Source organism: Akebia trifoliata, chromosome 14, assembly GCF_017979445.1.
Source record: "Akebia trifoliata isolate Shusen 1 chromosome 14, ASM1797944v1, whole genome shotgun sequence".
Taxonomy (NCBI): Eukaryota; Viridiplantae; Streptophyta; class Magnoliopsida; order Ranunculales; family Lardizabalaceae; genus Akebia; species Akebia trifoliata.
The window spans coordinates 30,485,320-30,503,696 of record NC_141388.1 but is presented as its reverse complement, the minus strand read 5'-3'; the positions used below and the strand labels follow the sequence as shown (position 1 = coordinate 30,503,696).

Genomic DNA, 18,377 nt, shown 5'->3' with positions numbered 1-18,377 from the left:
AGATACGTATTGTCACCCAAAATCTACAATCACATTTGGGGTCTGTTTGGCTGCAAGGACCTGATTGCAATGTCGAGGCTAACATGAAAAATGGTTTTGTAAATGGGAATTTGAACTCTTGTTGTCTAAGCATTCAAACAGAAAATCACAACCTACAGTGTTGTATGCCAATGCCATAAAGTAACTAAAACAGATTGTAAAATACAAAGAAAATGAATCAATATGAACTACATTTTTCTCTTGAAAAGAAAGAAAAAGAAAATCAAATCAATTCCCATGCAACTCCACTCATTGAAATATCAGAGTGAGGCATAGCTGGTGCCAGGAGAGCATATAAAGTGAGTCTGGGTAGTTTGGAAAGACACCTCGAACAGATCCCCTTCATTACCAACTTCCGAACTCATTTCTGCAATGCTCCTCCTTTCAATAAGAAGTACCAGAGATTCCACAATTACAGACATTGTTGGACGGAATTCTGGCTCGGGCTGTTGGCATTTCAGATACACACAAGTATAGTTAGTTATGCATGCATGTATGTACTTATGCACACACATATGTACTGTTGTAATAGACGTCTTGAACGTAGGGTATCTATATAGGAAATACTAACATCCAAGACCTCATGAGGATGTTAGCCTTCTCCACAACTTTGGATTTTCAAAATTGTCATTATTTCTCTGAAGTACAAAAAACAAAGGGCATACTGATATTTGTTGGATAATATTTTTGTAAATATAAAAAATCTCAATGATATTTTGGTTCATGTGGAATAAATATTTTTTCAAGAATGTCATTAAGAATTTTGATATTTACAAAAATATCATCCAACAAGTATAACAATACCCATACTTTTTTGTATTGAAGACAAAAAGTAAGGGCATTTTTTTTTTTTGAAATCCAAAGTATTAGAGGAGGCTATTGCTAACGTCCCCATGAGGTTAGAGAAACTAGAGTTTGTGTTTAGAAGGTCTAGGAGCGGTATGGGAAGAAATATCGAACTTCAATATCATTCTCAAAGTTAATGAATCACTCTCTCATCCATGGATGTAGGCAAAACCAAACCACATTAAATCTTGCATTTTCTTTTATTTTCATTACCTTCATGGTTTGATCTGTGGTCTATCGCTCACATGTACTTATCCTTCCATGCAAACGATAAGTATGGCCTTTAGTAGTAATGCATGTGTGAGTGAAGTATTGCATGAAAATATTTGCTAAACCATACCTGAATACACAGAGAGACAATGTCAGCAAATCGGGAGAGAGTTTTGGAGGAAAACATTCTTTTAGTTGTTGGATCAACCATCTCTTCCAATGAGTCGTAGTCATGTAGACGGGACGAAGCCCATTTCACCAGAGATTGTTCCTTTGAGGGTCTTGAACTAAATCGTAATAAAGACATCAAGCAACCCCATAATCACAAAACAGGACTTCAAATAAAAAAGAATATATATAACAAATACGAGGGATGAGAATGGACCACACCTGTCAAATGGTTTCCTTCCTGTTAAAAGTTCCAAAAGCAAAACTCCGAACGCATAAATGTCACTCTTCATTTTATCCATCCCCGGTCGACTATTTTCCGGAGCAGTATAGCCTCTACAGCTTATAGCCATCTCGGAAGCCTGTTTTTCCATGCAAGTACATTTTCTGATCAATGGCAATGGCAAGCATTTGGTATTCATTCCCTCTTACGTCTTAACTTTATTAGGATACATTTTCATTTTGAAAGTGCACGGTATCCAAGTTCGGATTCGGCAATTATTTTGTGGGGATTAAATTTGGTTTAATTCGGTGACATTCGGGAAAGTTGTGGAATTTATTTTGGGAATTATCCAAATGATGTTTTCAGGTTTCTTCCCAAAGACCCATCATTTTAAATCTCCTTAAATCCTATCTTATTCTTGAGATTTGAAAGTTGAAGAAGATGGCATCTTGAGATTGAAAGTTTTGAAAATTTACCCTAGAAGTTGAAGTCAGTTGATTTTTAGGGAAAATCAAGGGTTTTTTTTTTTTTTTTTGAAATGAAAATTAAAAGAATGTTAGTAAGATTTTAGAACTTAGAAGGAGAAAAAGAATGAACGTCGAGACGATGGGTTCATTGAGAAAAATCAGGTTTGCAAAGAAGATAAATTACTTTGAAATCAAGGTTAGACCACGTTGGGCTTCTAGGGAAAAGTCGAGGTTGCAAAAAAGACGGATAAACCTTGAAATGAAAAACATTGAGTCTTCATTGTTGAAGAATCAAGGTAGAAGGAAAAGGCTGCTCGTTGGAGATTCTTCAGAAGTGGTTGACCTCCACTCTCAGGTTTGTCACACCCCAGTTATATTCATTGTTCTCCCCTTCTCCAACAGATTGATATTTTGGAGTAGTTGGTTGGTTAACATGGTATCAGAGCACTAGGCTTGTATAGGTCTTGAGTTTGATTCTTTCCATCATTATGAGTGAGGGGGAGTGTATATTTTCCTCCACTTTCGGGTTTGTCATACCCCAGTTAAACCGCGTGACCCCTTATATTCATAGTTCCCCCCTTCTCCAATAGATCGGTTTATTGTAGTAGTTGGTTGGTTAACAGTTTTCTAACTTGATTAGGACACATTTTCATTTGAAAGTGCGTACCTTAAGCTTAATACTATTGCTAGTGAGAGGCCTCAGTACAGCTAATGCACAGTCACACACACGAGGCATAAGCCCATCATCGAGCAAGATGTTAGCAGCTTTTAAATTGCTATGGGCTACAGGTGGAAAGCACGTCGAGTGCAAATAACTGTAAATAACACATTACGAACAAAAAAATCGAAATTAATAATCCAAATTTACATTAAACACACAACTACTCGAGACCATATGGGATATACATACTCCAATGCTCGGGCTATTGCGAGAGCGATTCTCATGCGGGCACTCCAAGGCAGGGGCTTCTTTTTATTGCAATGTAGAGCATTGTCAAGTGAACAATTTCTGACATATTCGTACACCAAAAGATGTTGCTCATGTTCTACACAATAACCAATTAGTGTTACAATATTAGGGTGCCTTAGATGGGCAACATTCCAAATTACATCGAGGAATTGTTGCTCTTCATGTATTGACAATGCCACTGTGTTGATATTCTTCACTGCCAAAACCTGTCAAAAAATTACAAATTACAATATTATGGTCTTCGTAACTCAATTAGTATAATATTGATTAAAATAAGTCTAGCAATTAGCTTATACTTGGCCATTAGGAAACTCGGCTTTGTAAACAGAACCAAGTGAGCCCCCTCCAAGAAGATTATCCTTGCCGAAGTTGTTTGTGGCGGATCGTAGCTCAGCCAAAGTGTAGACTTTAGCTGGCACTGGGTTACGGCTTTTCCCTGAGAAACTTCTTCGACACACATTTTCAGTTGTGCCACGACGAACAGAGGGTGCATGCCTTGGACTGGGCCTAGTAGGAGATATACTAGGCAAGCTTTGTAGATTTCCTTCTGGTGTGGCAAAAGAACAGTCTATCCAAAAATGCATAAATAGCGAAAGTAAGAAAAAAAGAGGCATGCTGTGAAACATAAATAGATTGGTGTTTTGAAGCTTTCCCAGTTATTACAAATGACTGAAAAAGATCGGTACCTAGTGTAGAGAAATCAATCCAAGAACAATAAAGCAAGAAATAAAACAAGATGCAATCACACTCAAAACACAGATTTTTACGTGGTTCCCTCAAGATTGAGGTATGTCCGGGGATCACACCAATTCCACTATGAAGAGAAAATTCGCAGTTATAGATTACATCCTTTCACTGAATACATATATATAAATAGGGTTGGGTTCCATAGACACATAAAGCTACTCATAAAGCTACAACGCTTTTGTCTTATATGGTTAAAAAGGTTTGGAATGGGCTGATTTTTTGTAAGGATGATCTCTGTGGTGAGGGGATTATCCTTGCAAAAAATCATTCCATTCCAAAACTTGTAACCCCATCAAAAGTGATTTACAAAAATTGGACGGTCTAAAATTTTTCAACTTGTAAACATGGGGCTAGAAATTTTATAATGGGCTGATTTTTGGCAAGGATGATCTCCTCACCATAGAGATCATCCTCACAAAAAATCAGCCCATTCCAAACATTTTTGCCCATATAAGACAAAACACGTTGTAGCTTTATGAGTAGCTTTATGTGTATACGGATCCTAATCCATATATATATATATATATATTCCCAAGAAAACTAACTAGGGCTTTACATTATACCAGTGAAATTACGAAAATACCCTCGGGAAATTTTCTTAAATTATGAACATACTCCTTCCTGACCATTACCATCAGAGCTCCACAAAACATAACACCTAGTTTTGTGTTTTGGGCTTAAACAAATTGAGCTTTAACTATTAAGAGTATTTTCTCATGATCCTCTCATATAATAAGAACTAGTTGAACATGACGACAAGTAAAAAAGGTAAAAGAGAATTACCCGTAACTCTAAAACATCTAAACAATCTAGATTTATTGAAACCATTTATTTTCTACTTGAATACATCATAAGTAAAGCAGGTACATGTGATGCATCTGACCATTCAAAAGAACCAGTAAGGCACTTTCATAATGTTAATGAGTAAGTGAATACTAGATAATAAGAATGATTAGAAAAAAAATTAGAGAGCGTTTATTGCCACACTAACTTTTGCTAACACCACCCTAAGATGTGTCCTAATTCTTTGTTGATTTACATATGAATTGGGGCGGCGTTAGCAAAAGTTGGTGTGGCAATAGAACCTCTAAAAAATTATACTACCTATGGTGGTACTGATTGGAAGAGAATGAAATGAGCTGTCATTGATGTCTAAGCTTTCAAGCTTGCGTGCCTCCTGGTGTCTATGGATCTGGATCGCTATGACGGCTGCCACACACGTAACCACTAGAGCTACTCCACCAACCATACAAGCTAATCCTCCAGGACCCAATTTCCTCTGTTTTTGTTCATGCACACTAAGAAAAGCATAACTCTCGATGGCATTTGATTGTGCTGTTGGAGGGCTACTAATATTTTGATCACCGGGGATAGTGTCACGTGGGAAACTCCATGGAGGGTAGTCAGCTCCTATTTGAAACTTGTTTCCTCCAATCCTAATAAAACAATAAATAGTAAGTATTTTAATGAGAATTTTGATGGAAATGTAAATTAGAACCAAAAAAAAAACTAAAAATTTGACTCCCTGTAATCTTACCACAGATTGGGTATAGATTCAAATTGCTTTGGAACAACACCACTGAATTGGTTATTTTGAATATTCCTGATAATTAATATACTTAAATCAGAAATGCTACCAAAAAAAAACATGCTGAGAAGAAGTAAAGGTACAGTGGTTGAAACCAACAGGTCAGTGAGTTGAAGATTTGCTAGGAAGATGACCGATCCCATGAATTTGTTATTCTGTAAGAATCTGTAAAAATACAGAAGAAGAAAAAATGTAAAAATTCAATGCATATTACATGGAAGTATGTAAGTAAGCCCATTTCCATACAACTTACAGCCCAGTAAGATTTGTCAAATTTTCAAATGAGCTAGGGAGATCTCTAGTGAAGTTGTTATATGATAGATCCCTGAAAATGACAGAGTGACAAACAATGGAACATTATGTCAATATAAGCATAAGAATGAGTATCCAGAACAGTGTCCCATTCCTATTGAATAGGAACAATGTCAACATGCCACGTTTTAATAGGAGTTTAAAACATGGGCTCCTGACCAAGCCGTTTTCTTCATGGCATGCAGCCAGATGTGTTTATTCTCCAATAAAAACGTGCCACATAGACACCTTATTCTGCTATAGGAACGGGGCACTGTTCTGGATCGCAACTTGAAGCATAGATCCCATACATATAAATCTGAAGATGATTAAGGAAGTCCAAAAATATTTGACAATATCTTACAAAATCTTCAGAATGATTTCAAAACATGCTTTTGTATAAGAATCGCAGTCAGTAGAACTATATTTCATTTTCAATGACAAACCAAAATAAAGGGTCAGGGTGAAGCAATCATACATTCGTTTTAGATTTTGGAGACCAGTAAACACATTGCCAAGAGGCCCAGATAAGGAATTGTGGCTGACATTCCTGCATTCAGAGAAAATAATTAAGCCTCAGTATTCAAAGAACAAAATCTGAAAATAGACAGTCAGCAAGACAAGAAGAAACTCACAGATGATGGAGATGCTTCATGGAAGTTAAGGAGTAAGGAATATTCTGAATGAAATTGTTACGTGAAAAATCTCTGCATTTGTAAGAATAGAATAATAATGATTTCTAGAAAGTAAATATTTGGTTAGTCTATATGGAAGAGAATGATTAAAAACAAGTATCTTACATATATGTGGCATTGGGGGGTAAAAGAGAAGGAATTTCACCCTGAATGTGATTCAAACTGACATCCCTATTAAACCCATAGAGTAAAAATGGTTACAAATTCCTTAAATTGTGCTTAAATTAATTCAACATCTATGTTACAGAAATCGCTTACAGCTGCTTTAAATTAAATAGATTGAAGAGCTGGTCGCTGAGGTGTCCACCAAGTTTGAGTCCATTAAGATTACTGGTTGGACAGAAGTGAGAGAAGATTAGTTTTGACAAAATCAGTAACATATAAAGAGATATTTTGTATTACATGATTAGAACAGACGATCCGTTGCATGAAATTCCTTTCCATGATTCCTCGCAGGGGTCCCCTCCACTCAATTTCCACCCTATTAGCTGTGGTGGGAAGTTTAGGGCCTTGTACAGATCTTGAAGAGATGCAACTGAAGAAAGTTTGGCAGAGAATCAGTTTTAGCTACAATTAAATGTTTATGATTTGATCCGAAGCATCACAATCTGGTCATTAAATGTGAAACCACAAACATATAAGTGCCGGCTTGCTAAGTTGGTTATAAGTATGTGAGTGTTGATACTACGACATGGGTTCACTGACTAATTACTAACCACTAATCACGCTTGCCTAGTGCACGAGCACACACACGAGCGCAATCCGATAATAGTCTTATTTGGTCCAGACAGGAACAGACCCTAATCAGATCCCAGCAGCTCATTCCAACCCAATTCGATCCGACACGTGCGCGCGCATACTCACACACACGATCCGATAATAGTCTTATTTGGTCTTGACGTGATCGGATTGGATCCAATCAAATCCCAGCACCCCATTCCAAACCCAACTCAATCACACATACATACACAAGCGTGATCCAATAGTGATCTTATTTTGTCTAGACGAGATTGGTTTGGGTTCTCATTGGAATGGATCCTAATCAGATCCCAGCAGCTCATTCCAAACCAAAATCAATCTGAGACACACACACACGATTCGATCCGATAATATTCTTATTTGGTCTAGACCTGATTGGATTGGGTTCTTATCAGAATGGATCCTAATCAGATCCTAGAATCTCATTCCAAACCCAATTCGATCACACACACACACACAATACACATACATGCACGAGCGCGATCCAATAATAGTCTTATTCTGTGTAGACGAGATCGGTTTGGGTTCTCATTGGAATGGATCCTAATCAGATCCCATCAGCTCATTCCAAATGCAAATCAATCTTATTTGGTCTAGATGAGATCGGATTGAGTTCTTATCAGAATGGATCCTAATCAGATCCTAGAAGCTCATTCCAAACCCAATTCGATCTGACACACACACACACATGATCCGATAATAGTCTCATTTAGTCTAGACCTGACTGGTTTGGGTTCTTATCAAACTGAATCCTAATCAGATCCCAGAACCTAATTTGATCGCGCACACACACACACGAGCACGACCCGATAATGGTCTTATTTGGTCTAAATGAGATCAGATTGGAATTGATCCTAATCAGATCCCAGAGCTCATTCCAAACCCAATTCGATATGACACACACACACACTAGCTATTATGTTTACTTTCTTGGGTTGGGCCTAGATCAACCAGAACCGATTGCATATTAGATTCTGGGTCTAACATGAACCGACGATAGCTTGTAGTGTATTGACTTGTTACTGATACACAATCAAGAGAGAAACAGATACTTATCTTTCCCTCCAAAAATTCATTTTAACTCATAAGATCAGAAAGAAAGAAATTAACAAAAACAAGAAAATTATAAAAATTTAAATAAAGCACCGTCAAGCGGATCCGTGGATGCGAAAGCTGAAGAAATCAGAAGCACCCAAAAGAGAATTATAGTGAGAGATACGGACACCAATGTACACGATTTCGCCATCTCTGCCAGAAGCAGAGTAAGAGTTACAGAGACAGAAACTCTTTTCTCTTGTTTTCCTGGAAACATAGAAAGAAATCATCAAGAACATGAGCAAATAGAAAAGATTCTTGATCAAGAAACAGAGATTAATAACCTGAAATCAGAAAAAAAAAAAAAAAAAACAATCAAGTTTCACAGATAATCTGATCGTAAAAATCTTCAAGAAACAAACAGAAATATAATTCGTTCTGAGTTTGAGATTATTAGTATAAGAAAAACAATAATTTTTTTGTACAAAAAGAATAAAAAACAGTTCGTAAATCTAAGAAATTATTTCAAAGAAGAAACAAAGAGTAGGGTTTTACCTCTAGAGAAGATTTTCAGAATTACAGAGAGAGAGAGAGAGAGAGGTGTGTTTAGTTTGAGCTTTTCTTTATAGGGTAGGGGAGAGTATAGTTTCAGGCGGGAATTTGTCTGCCACGTGAGCAGAAACCGTTAGTAGTTGGAAAATGACAAGTGTCCCACGTCATCATGAATTCATGATCACTCACTGATACCGAGTTGACTTGCCCGAGAACTGCTATTGGAACCATGGTTTTAAAACTCTATTTCGCGTCGCGTCTTGTCGCGTTCATGTCGGATGAGTTTTTCAATACGTTTGAGATGTCTCGTCTAAAATTTTAAAAAATGAACGTGAGGTATTAAATCTCATTCTATGAATTGACTTGTGTGTCTGTCTCATTCATGCCTGATATCGAGACGACTCAGTCTCGAACGAGTTTTGAAATCATAATTGAAACCCAATTAAAAATAAAGAAAATAAATGAATGATTGAGAATGAGTAAAGGTTAGAATGCCAATAGAAACTCTTTTATTTTTTTCCTTTTGCTAGATTCCAATTTTTAGCCTAATCATTATTGTAAATAACTACTAAAATTGTTTGAAGAGTGTTATTATGTTGAGCTGATAATTTGAGTAAAATCTTTGAAAATGTTTGAAGAGTGTTTTAATCTTTAATTCGGGGTGATAAATAATTTAAGAAGTTGGGGTGTAATAAGTAAAAGTTAACATGTTCAAAAGAACATGTAGATTCATACGCTAATAGTAAAAAAAATCTTCAAATTTTTCCTAAAGCCCTGCTTGGTACACTACAAATCATTTCCATTTACAAATGATTTGCATTGCAAATATTTTGTAATGTAAATGGATTGTGACGAAAGATTTATTATCACTTGGTAACTATTGGGAAATCTCTTGCGAAACGCTTTGTGTGTGTGTGTGTGTGTGTGTGTGTGTGTGTGTGTGATTAGTTGATATTTGCAATATAAAAAAATTTGTCATGATTTCTTGTTAAAAATATAGAGGTTTTTAGTGATTCGGACTCCTAATTTTTACAAGTTAGGAGTTCAAGTCTATCTCTTATGAATTAAGAGTTTTTCCTTAAAAGTTGTCACATCATCAAAAAATATATTTTTACGCCCAAAATACTATTTACCTTGATATAAAGTTAAACATGTTATTGTCATTTTTTGCATGTGTAATTATTGCACTTTTTCAATAAATAATATATTTCTCTCACCTCTCCATCATTTTTGTTGAATTTTTCATTGAAATAATTGAAGAAGATAAATAAGAAGATTTTAGACGGAGAAGAAGAAGATTTCGGATGGAGAAAAGATTTCAGAAGAAGATTGAAAACACAAATACAAAGAAGAAGAAGATTTCAAACAGAAAAGATATAATTGAAAAATAGGAAAACACTTTTGTATTGAAGGGTATTATCTTTGTAACGTAGGATACTTTATTTGTAACGCAGCGCATTCTTGAATGATATTTGACTTTATAAGGGCGTCATGTGTATATCATAGTCCCATACTACACATATTTTCAAATGTTAAATAGTTTTCTTTACAGGTGTAATTATTACATTTTTTTTATTATATAATATATAATTTAAAAGTTTTTTTTTAAAAAAAAGGTATTTTTATAATTACAATATACAATTTAATATATCTTGGAAGAGGATAATTTGATAAATTTATACGCACATTGTTATACCAAGTACTAATGATATTTTTATAATTTGATTAATTTCCTTGATAATGGGAATTTTAGTAATTTTGATATGCATATCTTGAAGGGCAAGTAACGGTTTGTTCTCGGTAAGTCCTTTCTATCGCTCTCTAACCATTGATGGTCATGCATTGTTCAGGGACGGCAACGGGACAGATTTGGGCTCGGTTTAGCTAAATCCATCCCCCATCCCCGATTACATTTTCTCACCATGCACCCGCCTCGACCTTGACTCGGGTCTTATTTTTCAGGTTTTCCCCGCCCCACCAACTCAACCCAGTTTTAATGCCCTATCCTGGCTAGCCCAGCCCATCCCTTTTTTAACACCACTGCCCCGTCCAGCCTAACCCATTTCAATTATATATCTATGACTTTTAAAATGTACTCAAGTAGGTTTCAACCAGAGAACAAATTCATGTGTCTTAGGGATGGCAACGGGACGGGTTTGGGTCAGGTTTAGATAAACCCATCCCTGGCCCCGATTACATTTGCTCACCCTGAACCCGCCCTAACCCTGACTCAAGTCTTATTTTTTCACCCCCACACCCGCCCATGCCCATAATAGGTTTTTTAAAATGGACTCGAGAGGTTTGAACCCGAGAACAAGTTTATGTATCTTACCACTTAGTTAAGTGGTGGTTGTTGTTTAAATAAGTATATAATAATATATATAATCGAGGGGACGCAGGGTAGATTCCCGAAATCAAATCGGTTCTTAATTTTTAATATCAAAACTGTCCCGAAACTATTTAAGGTAGTAAAAAACCAACCCTATATGGGTGGATCGGGGAGGGGCAAAAATTGCCATCCCTAGCATTGTTCCCAGAAGTGGTTGTTTGGGGGCCTAAAGTGTTGTCTAAGGCGGCATTTTTTTAGTTGGATAAGAATGTTGGGGAGGATTCAAACTGTGGATTTTCTGATGCGTAGAGATTTCTGTGGGGTTAATTGTTGTGTTTTGTACTTTAGAGATGGGGAATCAACGTATCATGCGTTGCTTCCAAGGTTTGGACCCATTTCTTCTCCTTGTTTGGTGTGTCCTGTTATCTCCCTGGGTCATTGTTATCGGTGTTTGAATCTTGGGTAGCCCTTGGTAATTCTTTCTTTGGGACAAGGAGATTACTTTGGAGCATCACTCACTTTGCAGTCTATTGGATATTTAGAGGGAGTGAAACAGTCAAATCTCAGAGGAGATAGGGTATTCTATTATTATCTCTATTTTGGGTTTTGTATTTTTGATGTCCAAAGTCTTCAAAGAATTAAGATCTTATGAACAATTGGGAGGGAATTTGTGTTATACGAAGAGAGTAGATTTTTGTATGTGCTCTTGCTTTTTTATCAATGAAATTTCATTATCAAAAAAGAAAAAAAAAATTCTTAAGAACTTAAGTGATTCATGCAAATCTTTTGCAATACAAATAATTTGTATTATTTAACCAAGCACCAATAAAATTGGTTTTAGAAAATTATGTACATTTGCAAATTATTTGCATTAAACCAAGCAGGGCATAAGTTTCGAAAACCTTGCTTCTATCTTAAAACCATTTGCTAACCCTTTTGGGAAGATGCAGAAGAGCTTAGAAGCATTGCAAATAAGAATTTCTAAGTGTCAAGAAAACTTAACTAATTTGAGAAGAAAGTCACACCAGTCATAAATATTTTTAGGAATTTAATTGGAATCAAGACTCCAAGTAGGCCTACAAATGTTTAGTCATAAAATCATATTTTATTTATATAATAAAATTTTACATTCTAAAAAATTTAATTATTTTAATCAAATTCTACAAAATCGCTGTTGACTCGATCAAGTTCTACTGTTTTGGCCAAGAATTTCAAAATATCGTTTGGGTCATCTCGTGACATGATGTGAATGATGAGACACATTTCATATCCATCTCGTTGCTCAAAGATACTGAGATGACTTGAGCGAGTCATCTCGGTCTCAGCAAAGATTTCAAACTATACTAGAGGAAGCACGACATGGACTTACGTCGCCGTATCCCTCCCAGATAGCCTTTTCCATGACTCAAACCCGACACTTGAGACTAACTCTGATTCCAAATGCAACTACCTAAACCAAAACCCGAAAAGGCCTAGGCCCGTTGGAAGACATAAAATTTAAGCTCTTAAGCACTTCAACACGTCAAAAACAAAAGAAGAAAATCACTCAAATCTTGTGGTAATTACCGTGTAAAATATGGATTTCCGCTTTTCAAAAGGATATAATTCAATAATAAAAAATAAAAAAAGAAAGATATATATATCATTTTTTCAATCAAACTCGTTACAGTGATCCCTCTTCTCCCTTCAAGGGATCCATACATTTTAAAGCAACAAAACATATGTCGTTTACATTTCTACAAGTCAAAATTGTAGCTTCTGCATCAAGTCAAAGCAGCCAGTACCCATCTTCACTGGCAAGCCGAGGCAGATTCTTGCAGAAGGAGACTCCAAGTCATCCACCTCACCATGATACGCCGCTTCGACGATAAACGTGGATGCCGTCTCAAACGACATTTTACTAAAAGGGGATGTGGAGACGGCCATTCCATACCTACTCATCGGACGGTATCCACCAGAGTGGGTCATGAAGTCGGCAATCAAGCTCAAGTGCCTAATATCGACAGATATCCCATATGGTTCGAACACGTTCATCACCTCTTTAATGATGGTTGCTCTTGCCGCTTCAACTCCAAATGTGTGAAGCACGGCATGTATGTCATTGGAAACTATGTTCCTAATGTCGAGATCATCCTGCATATTCCAGAATGCAGGAAAGTTCACTCCAGCTGTCTGAAGTGCAGGGGTATCACGGTTGTCGTGTTTAATCACTGAACACTGCTCAATGTTCCCTGATCTCTTGATGTACACTTTTTTGGCTGTTTTCTGGGCTATCTGTATGATCATTCCACAAAAGAGTGATTTCTATTTTTCTTTGTAGAAAACAAATAAAGCATTCAAATGAAATAGAGTAAATATATCAAAATTTCATCTACACTAATAGATGCAAGGATCACAAAAATTAATACTGTTGTCTTAAGTTCATTAGAAAATAGAAACATGTTAAACCAAGAGAGCTGCTCTTGGTTGGAAAGAAATAGGAGTCTTGTCAGGGGCAGAGAGGAAGCATCATGATTTAATTTTGTCTATTCTTCGCTGCTTGTTTCATTGGTGTAAGACAGATGTAGCTTTTTAGGAGGGAGGGAGGGAGGGAGGGAGGGAGGGGGGAGAGGGGGGGGGGATGCCAAGGAGTTTCTTTTTAGTAGTTGGTTTCTGGTTGTTTTTTTCCCTTTGTTTTCTGCTTTTTCCGCTTTGTATCTTTGGTTGGTCACCTCGACCTCCTCTTGCTTCTAACGAAATTGAAGTTTACAGATCAAAAATAAATAAATGGTTGAGAAATACGTAAAAGTTGGGGGAAGCTCTCTCTCTCTCTCTCAATTTTCTTTTTTGCTAGATTTCATATTTTGGGGGTTTAAGATTTTATACGAGCCTAATCATAATTTACACAAACCACTAAAATTGTTTGAACGAGTGATACAATATTTTGTAATGTTGAGATAATAATTTGAGCCAAACGTTTTGTAATGTTTGAATGGTGTGTTTTAGGGTGTGATAAATAATTTAAGCGATTGGGTGTAATAAGTAAAAGTTGGGGTGCCAATAGCAGCTCTTTAAACCAATCTTTCCCAGATAATGAGAAATCCTAGATCCATGTCAGAATTTTTAATTGGTACAAAAAGGGTCCAGTTGGTCCAAGTAGAAAGCAAAAGATAAAGAAATAGCTAGCATTTTAATACCTGCATTTATAGTCAGATTCATCTATGCTTTATTAAGTGAGTATTGGGTAGCAAGAAACAAAAAATATCATAGAATGACAAGCAGAGTTGAAGATGGTTAGATGGATAAATGGTAAGACTAAGAAAAGGCGACCTGAATGGGTAAATTGAAGGAAATGACGAGAACACCCATGATATAGTATGGAGGAAAGATATTAAGATGGTTTGAGCATCTACGATGAGGACCAATGATGATCTCAGTTATGCAAGTTGAAGACTCTAAAAGGATGAGCATGGAGAGAAATTATGTGGATTTGAGGAAATAAGAAAACATTCAAACATAATTGAAGTCAACCAAAATTAGCAATGTGTCCACTGGTATAAGAATACAAGAAAAGAAAAATACCTGAGCCAGTAAAATATGAGGTTCATTTGTAAATCTGAAATGGACTTCAAACTCCAATCCCTTAGCTTCCACGAAGACTGCTCTATCATTGTCCTTCTTGGCTCGCTTTGGCTTGACCACCTTTGTTTTGGGTTCTTTGTCACTTGATTTTGATTTTGACTTTGACTTTGATTTTGACTTTGAGACGGGTCCACGTCTTGATTCATCCTCACCATCAAATATCTGAATTTCACCGTCTACACTATTATCATCTTCAACATCAACTTGATCAATTTCACTTTCAAATCCAACTGACTGCTCCTCTTCAATAATAGACATCTCATTCTCCTCCATAGCATCCTCATAATCCATCTCATCTGTAGCTTGCCGTCTTCTTTTCTGTGCATCAACACCTAGATCTTCTCCATCTTCATCATCATTGTCATCCCCGGCATTTTCATCATTTTCTTCCCCTACTTGTTGGGATTTGCTTCCAGTATCACCCTCATCTGTGTCTTTTGAAGAACCGGATTGAGCACTCAACACGATGTTTTTAATTCCACTAATCTTGGATAACATAATCAGATGAGCTTGTATTTCTTCCTCCAACTCCCCCACAAACAAAACTTCCATGGTTTTCAAACAGTCTTCTAAAGTTATATCCGAAAATGGGGGATAAAGTTCAGGTTGGTAAAGCTTCATTTTCAGCTTATAAATAGAGGAGACTTGGTGTTTTTTAACAGAGAAAGGCACAACACAGACCTCTATACTCTCTACTATGTCCGCCACAGAGACCTTCTTGAGTGTAGCAGCCAGACGTTTGGCATCATCCCTGCATCATAAAAGAAGGCAAAATAAAACAAACGTGAAATTGGAGATTTCTCATGTACATGCACACATTGGATGAAGTGATGATGCAATTGGTGACTTGTACATGCAGTAAATGAGGATTTTCTTTGAGTTTTAATGTCTCCACTGGCTTTTGTTCAACATTCCCGGCTATTAAAGAACAATCAAAATGAGGTGAAACCAATTTTGAAATTTTTTATAATCAGATCCTTCATGATCTTTCAAATTTTGCACCTATTGTAAATCCGAAAAGGAATCAATAGAACACTAGTTGAGCCTCAAAGTTTCGCCACCATTTTTTTCGCACCATTCTTTTTAATTAGAAGCAAACCGAAAAGGTATGGACCATGAAGTTTCAATGACGTTATTACATCTCAATTTAAAAGAGAAAATCTCCGTAAAATAGAAGGAAAGCAAAGAGGAACATTATTTGAAATAGGAATCAAGCATATTTATAAAATTATGTATCCACAGATGATTTTGAAAAACACAGTATATATGATTTCTCCATTCAAATATCAGAGAGTTTAAAATCACTGGCCCAATGTTCGGAAGTCTAACAGTCATTTCTAAAATCTAGTGTAAGGTGACGCCTAGGTAATGGGGGCCCTCAGTTGAAGGCAAGCCTACAGATTATTTGTGACAATTAATTTAGTTCAAAGAAATAAAATAATATTTAGACATATTATTATTTTTTCGATCAACTTGGAAGGTGTAGAACCAAAAACATGTCAACTTATTGACCTCGATATGGACGTCTAAATCAAACTGGATATGAAAAAAGTTTATGGTGGTAGAACTAGTCTATTTTTAACAATAGAACGTTAGGAAATGAGATCGCACTATCATATGTGAAAGATAATAATAATAATAATAGTTCCATGTATACTCTTCGTTTTTATTAATGTATAAAGAACATGTAATATTGATTTTACATGTCTACTAAAGTGAATATGGTAAAAGACCTAGAGCCTGAGCACTTACTACCACTGCTGGCAAAGACCCTCTTTTAGGTACTTGGAGTCTTGGCTAGGAAACCAGTTCACTTAGACAGTTTTTTTAAAACATCGCTCAAATAATTTGTTTTTTTATGTAGAGTAGCAGTTTTTTTTTTTTTAATGTAACCATTAATGTATATGTATGTAATTGTAACTAATAGTCAAAATGTTAAAATTCCAAACCTCCATTATCCCAGAAACTACACCCACTATTAAGAGCACTCAAGGTTCTAGTGGTTGTCTCATTTCCACCGAATTCTGAATTTCACTTGAATCAAGTGAAGAAATCTGTCCAAACCACATCTAAGGACCCGATCCCTTTTGGTTTTAAAAATAAGAATGTATTTGTCATCTAGTAAGACATTTTTATCGACGACTGTCAAGTCTAAAATTTCAGAATGAATAATGATGTGGTTTAGGTCAGCATTAATACATGACTTTGAATGCAGCTCAAAGTAGAGAATTTGCATTGGTACTAAACAGCTACCATGAACAAATCATGAGAGAACAATTCACACTGTCCATATTGTGACAAAGTACTAAAATACTGAGAAATGTAAGTGCAATCTCCCACATATCATAGATGACTGGCTTGAATGGAATATCAAGGGCACAGAAAAATAATATCCAACTCACCATGTCTTTCCCATCAACAAGGGACATGTCATAACTGGAGTCTGAATGGTCTCAGAAGCCCTCATAAGAATCTCTTGCAAACGAGGGATACCTAGAGTCACATTCATTGCCCCTAGTCCAGCATGATGGAAAGTGTTGAGCCTGAAAAATGCACAAAACTATATGTCAGAGAACGATGCCACATTAAAAATAATCAACTAAGGATGTTGCATATATTTAAGATGACAAAGCCAAGATTTTTCTTGAGTTTGGACAATGTTAGGTAAAGAAGGTTTGAAAATAGAAATAAAATAGCATTTCTATTTTCCTGTAGTTTATTGTTAATAAAGCATATTGCAAAAATTTTAATAGTAACCATGTTAAGTGAATTGGATCAATGATTTTAGGCATGGGGCATGAGGCAGGATGTTAGGCTGACCAATGCCTCAAGATGTACACCTCAAAGGCATAAAACATAAGCTTTGCATGCATGGATTTTTTTATATAAATAACAAAACATGTATGTATATTTAATAACGATGAAGGTATATTGTACAAGGCCACTGGTAATTTACATATTAAGGCATATTTTAACGCAGATCGAGCAAGATCCTCTTCAAATTGGAGATATATAACAGGCTACCACATATTTGCTTAAGATAACCTAGTGGCAGGAAAAAGTAAGAGTGCCGTTGCTAGATCCAAGAGTTGAGTACAAGTTAATGGCCATTATTACTTGTGAGTTATCATTGGTCCATGAATTACGGCCATTCAATTCAAGATATGAGGTTTTTTCCTTTACCTATATGATTCGTAACAATGTAACCAAAAAAAAAAACCGATTAGTAAAAAAAAATTTTAGAAAAGAAAGGGGGGAGAGGTGACTCTCCAAGAGTACAAGAAAAAGATCCAAAAAAAAAAAAAAAAACACCTAGACGAACACCAAATTACAAATTATATCCCATCTTACAAGAAAATCTTCAAAGAATATCCCCTTGAATTCTTCAAACAATTTGACCCAAAAAAAAATAACAAAGCCAAATCCCCTTGAAATTACATCCTGGATGTGAAGCCCATTCCCCTAAAAAATACATCTATTTCTCTCCTTCCAAATCCCCCAGCAATGTGACAGGAATTCTCTCTCTTGACCGGAATGGCAGACCACCAGTCAGATATGATGGAGGTGGCAGCATGCATCATCGGATTTCGAGAAATGGGAAGGAGGGAAATCCAAGAATTTTTGTGTGTAGTGGAGTCGAATGTTCCCAGAACCCAGCAAACCCTACCCATACAAAGGGCTCTTTTCAGCCCCTACTCCCAACAAACAAGTTGCTAGGCTTTGATGCTTTACTTATTATTATTCAAAGGAGAAAGGTTAAGGAAGGTTTGCTTGCTGGCTCTCGGGCCTTATAGTCGATTCTGTTTTAAGGTATTCCCTTTCATTGGCTATGCAAGG

General features: G+C 36.2%; 2 protein-coding genes across 2 annotated transcripts in view; both read right to left on the bottom strand.

The window, feature by feature from the left end:
- Nucleotides 1-28: 28 nt before the first annotated feature.
- On the bottom strand, nucleotides 29-8,633 carry SRF2 (STRUBBELIG-receptor family 2). The gene is made up of 17 exons (XM_086424134.1): nucleotides 8,594-8,633; nucleotides 8,150-8,305; nucleotides 6,647-6,779; nucleotides 6,503-6,574; nucleotides 6,350-6,415; nucleotides 6,185-6,256; nucleotides 6,028-6,099; nucleotides 5,512-5,583; nucleotides 5,358-5,423; nucleotides 5,208-5,273; nucleotides 4,775-5,106; nucleotides 3,220-3,491; nucleotides 2,864-3,129; nucleotides 2,621-2,768; nucleotides 1,486-1,625; nucleotides 1,226-1,382; nucleotides 29-485 (listed from the first exon to the last, which is right to left on the bottom strand). Exons 2-17 carry the CDS (start codon nucleotides 8,247-8,249, stop codon nucleotides 300-302), a joined length of 2,220 nt encoding a protein of 739 aa, XP_086280260.1. The 5' UTR covers nucleotides 8,250-8,305; nucleotides 8,594-8,633; the 3' UTR covers nucleotides 29-299.
- A 3,901-nt stretch (nucleotides 8,634-12,534) lies between these two features.
- The window catches only part of NRPA1 (nuclear RNA polymerase A1), a 36,236-nt gene continuing 30,393 nt past the window's right edge, over nucleotides 12,535-18,377 (bottom strand). Inside the window, exons 19-21 of the mRNA XM_086423859.1 lie at nucleotides 16,943-17,083; nucleotides 14,481-15,291; nucleotides 12,535-13,193 (exon numbers count right to left, since the gene is read on the bottom strand). Of these exons, the coding sequence (XP_086279985.1) occupies nucleotides 12,663-13,193; nucleotides 14,481-15,291; nucleotides 16,943-17,083 (1,483 nt within the window). The 3' untranslated portion in view covers nucleotides 12,535-12,662. The remainder of the gene's footprint in view (nucleotides 13,194-14,480; nucleotides 15,292-16,942; nucleotides 17,084-18,377) is intronic.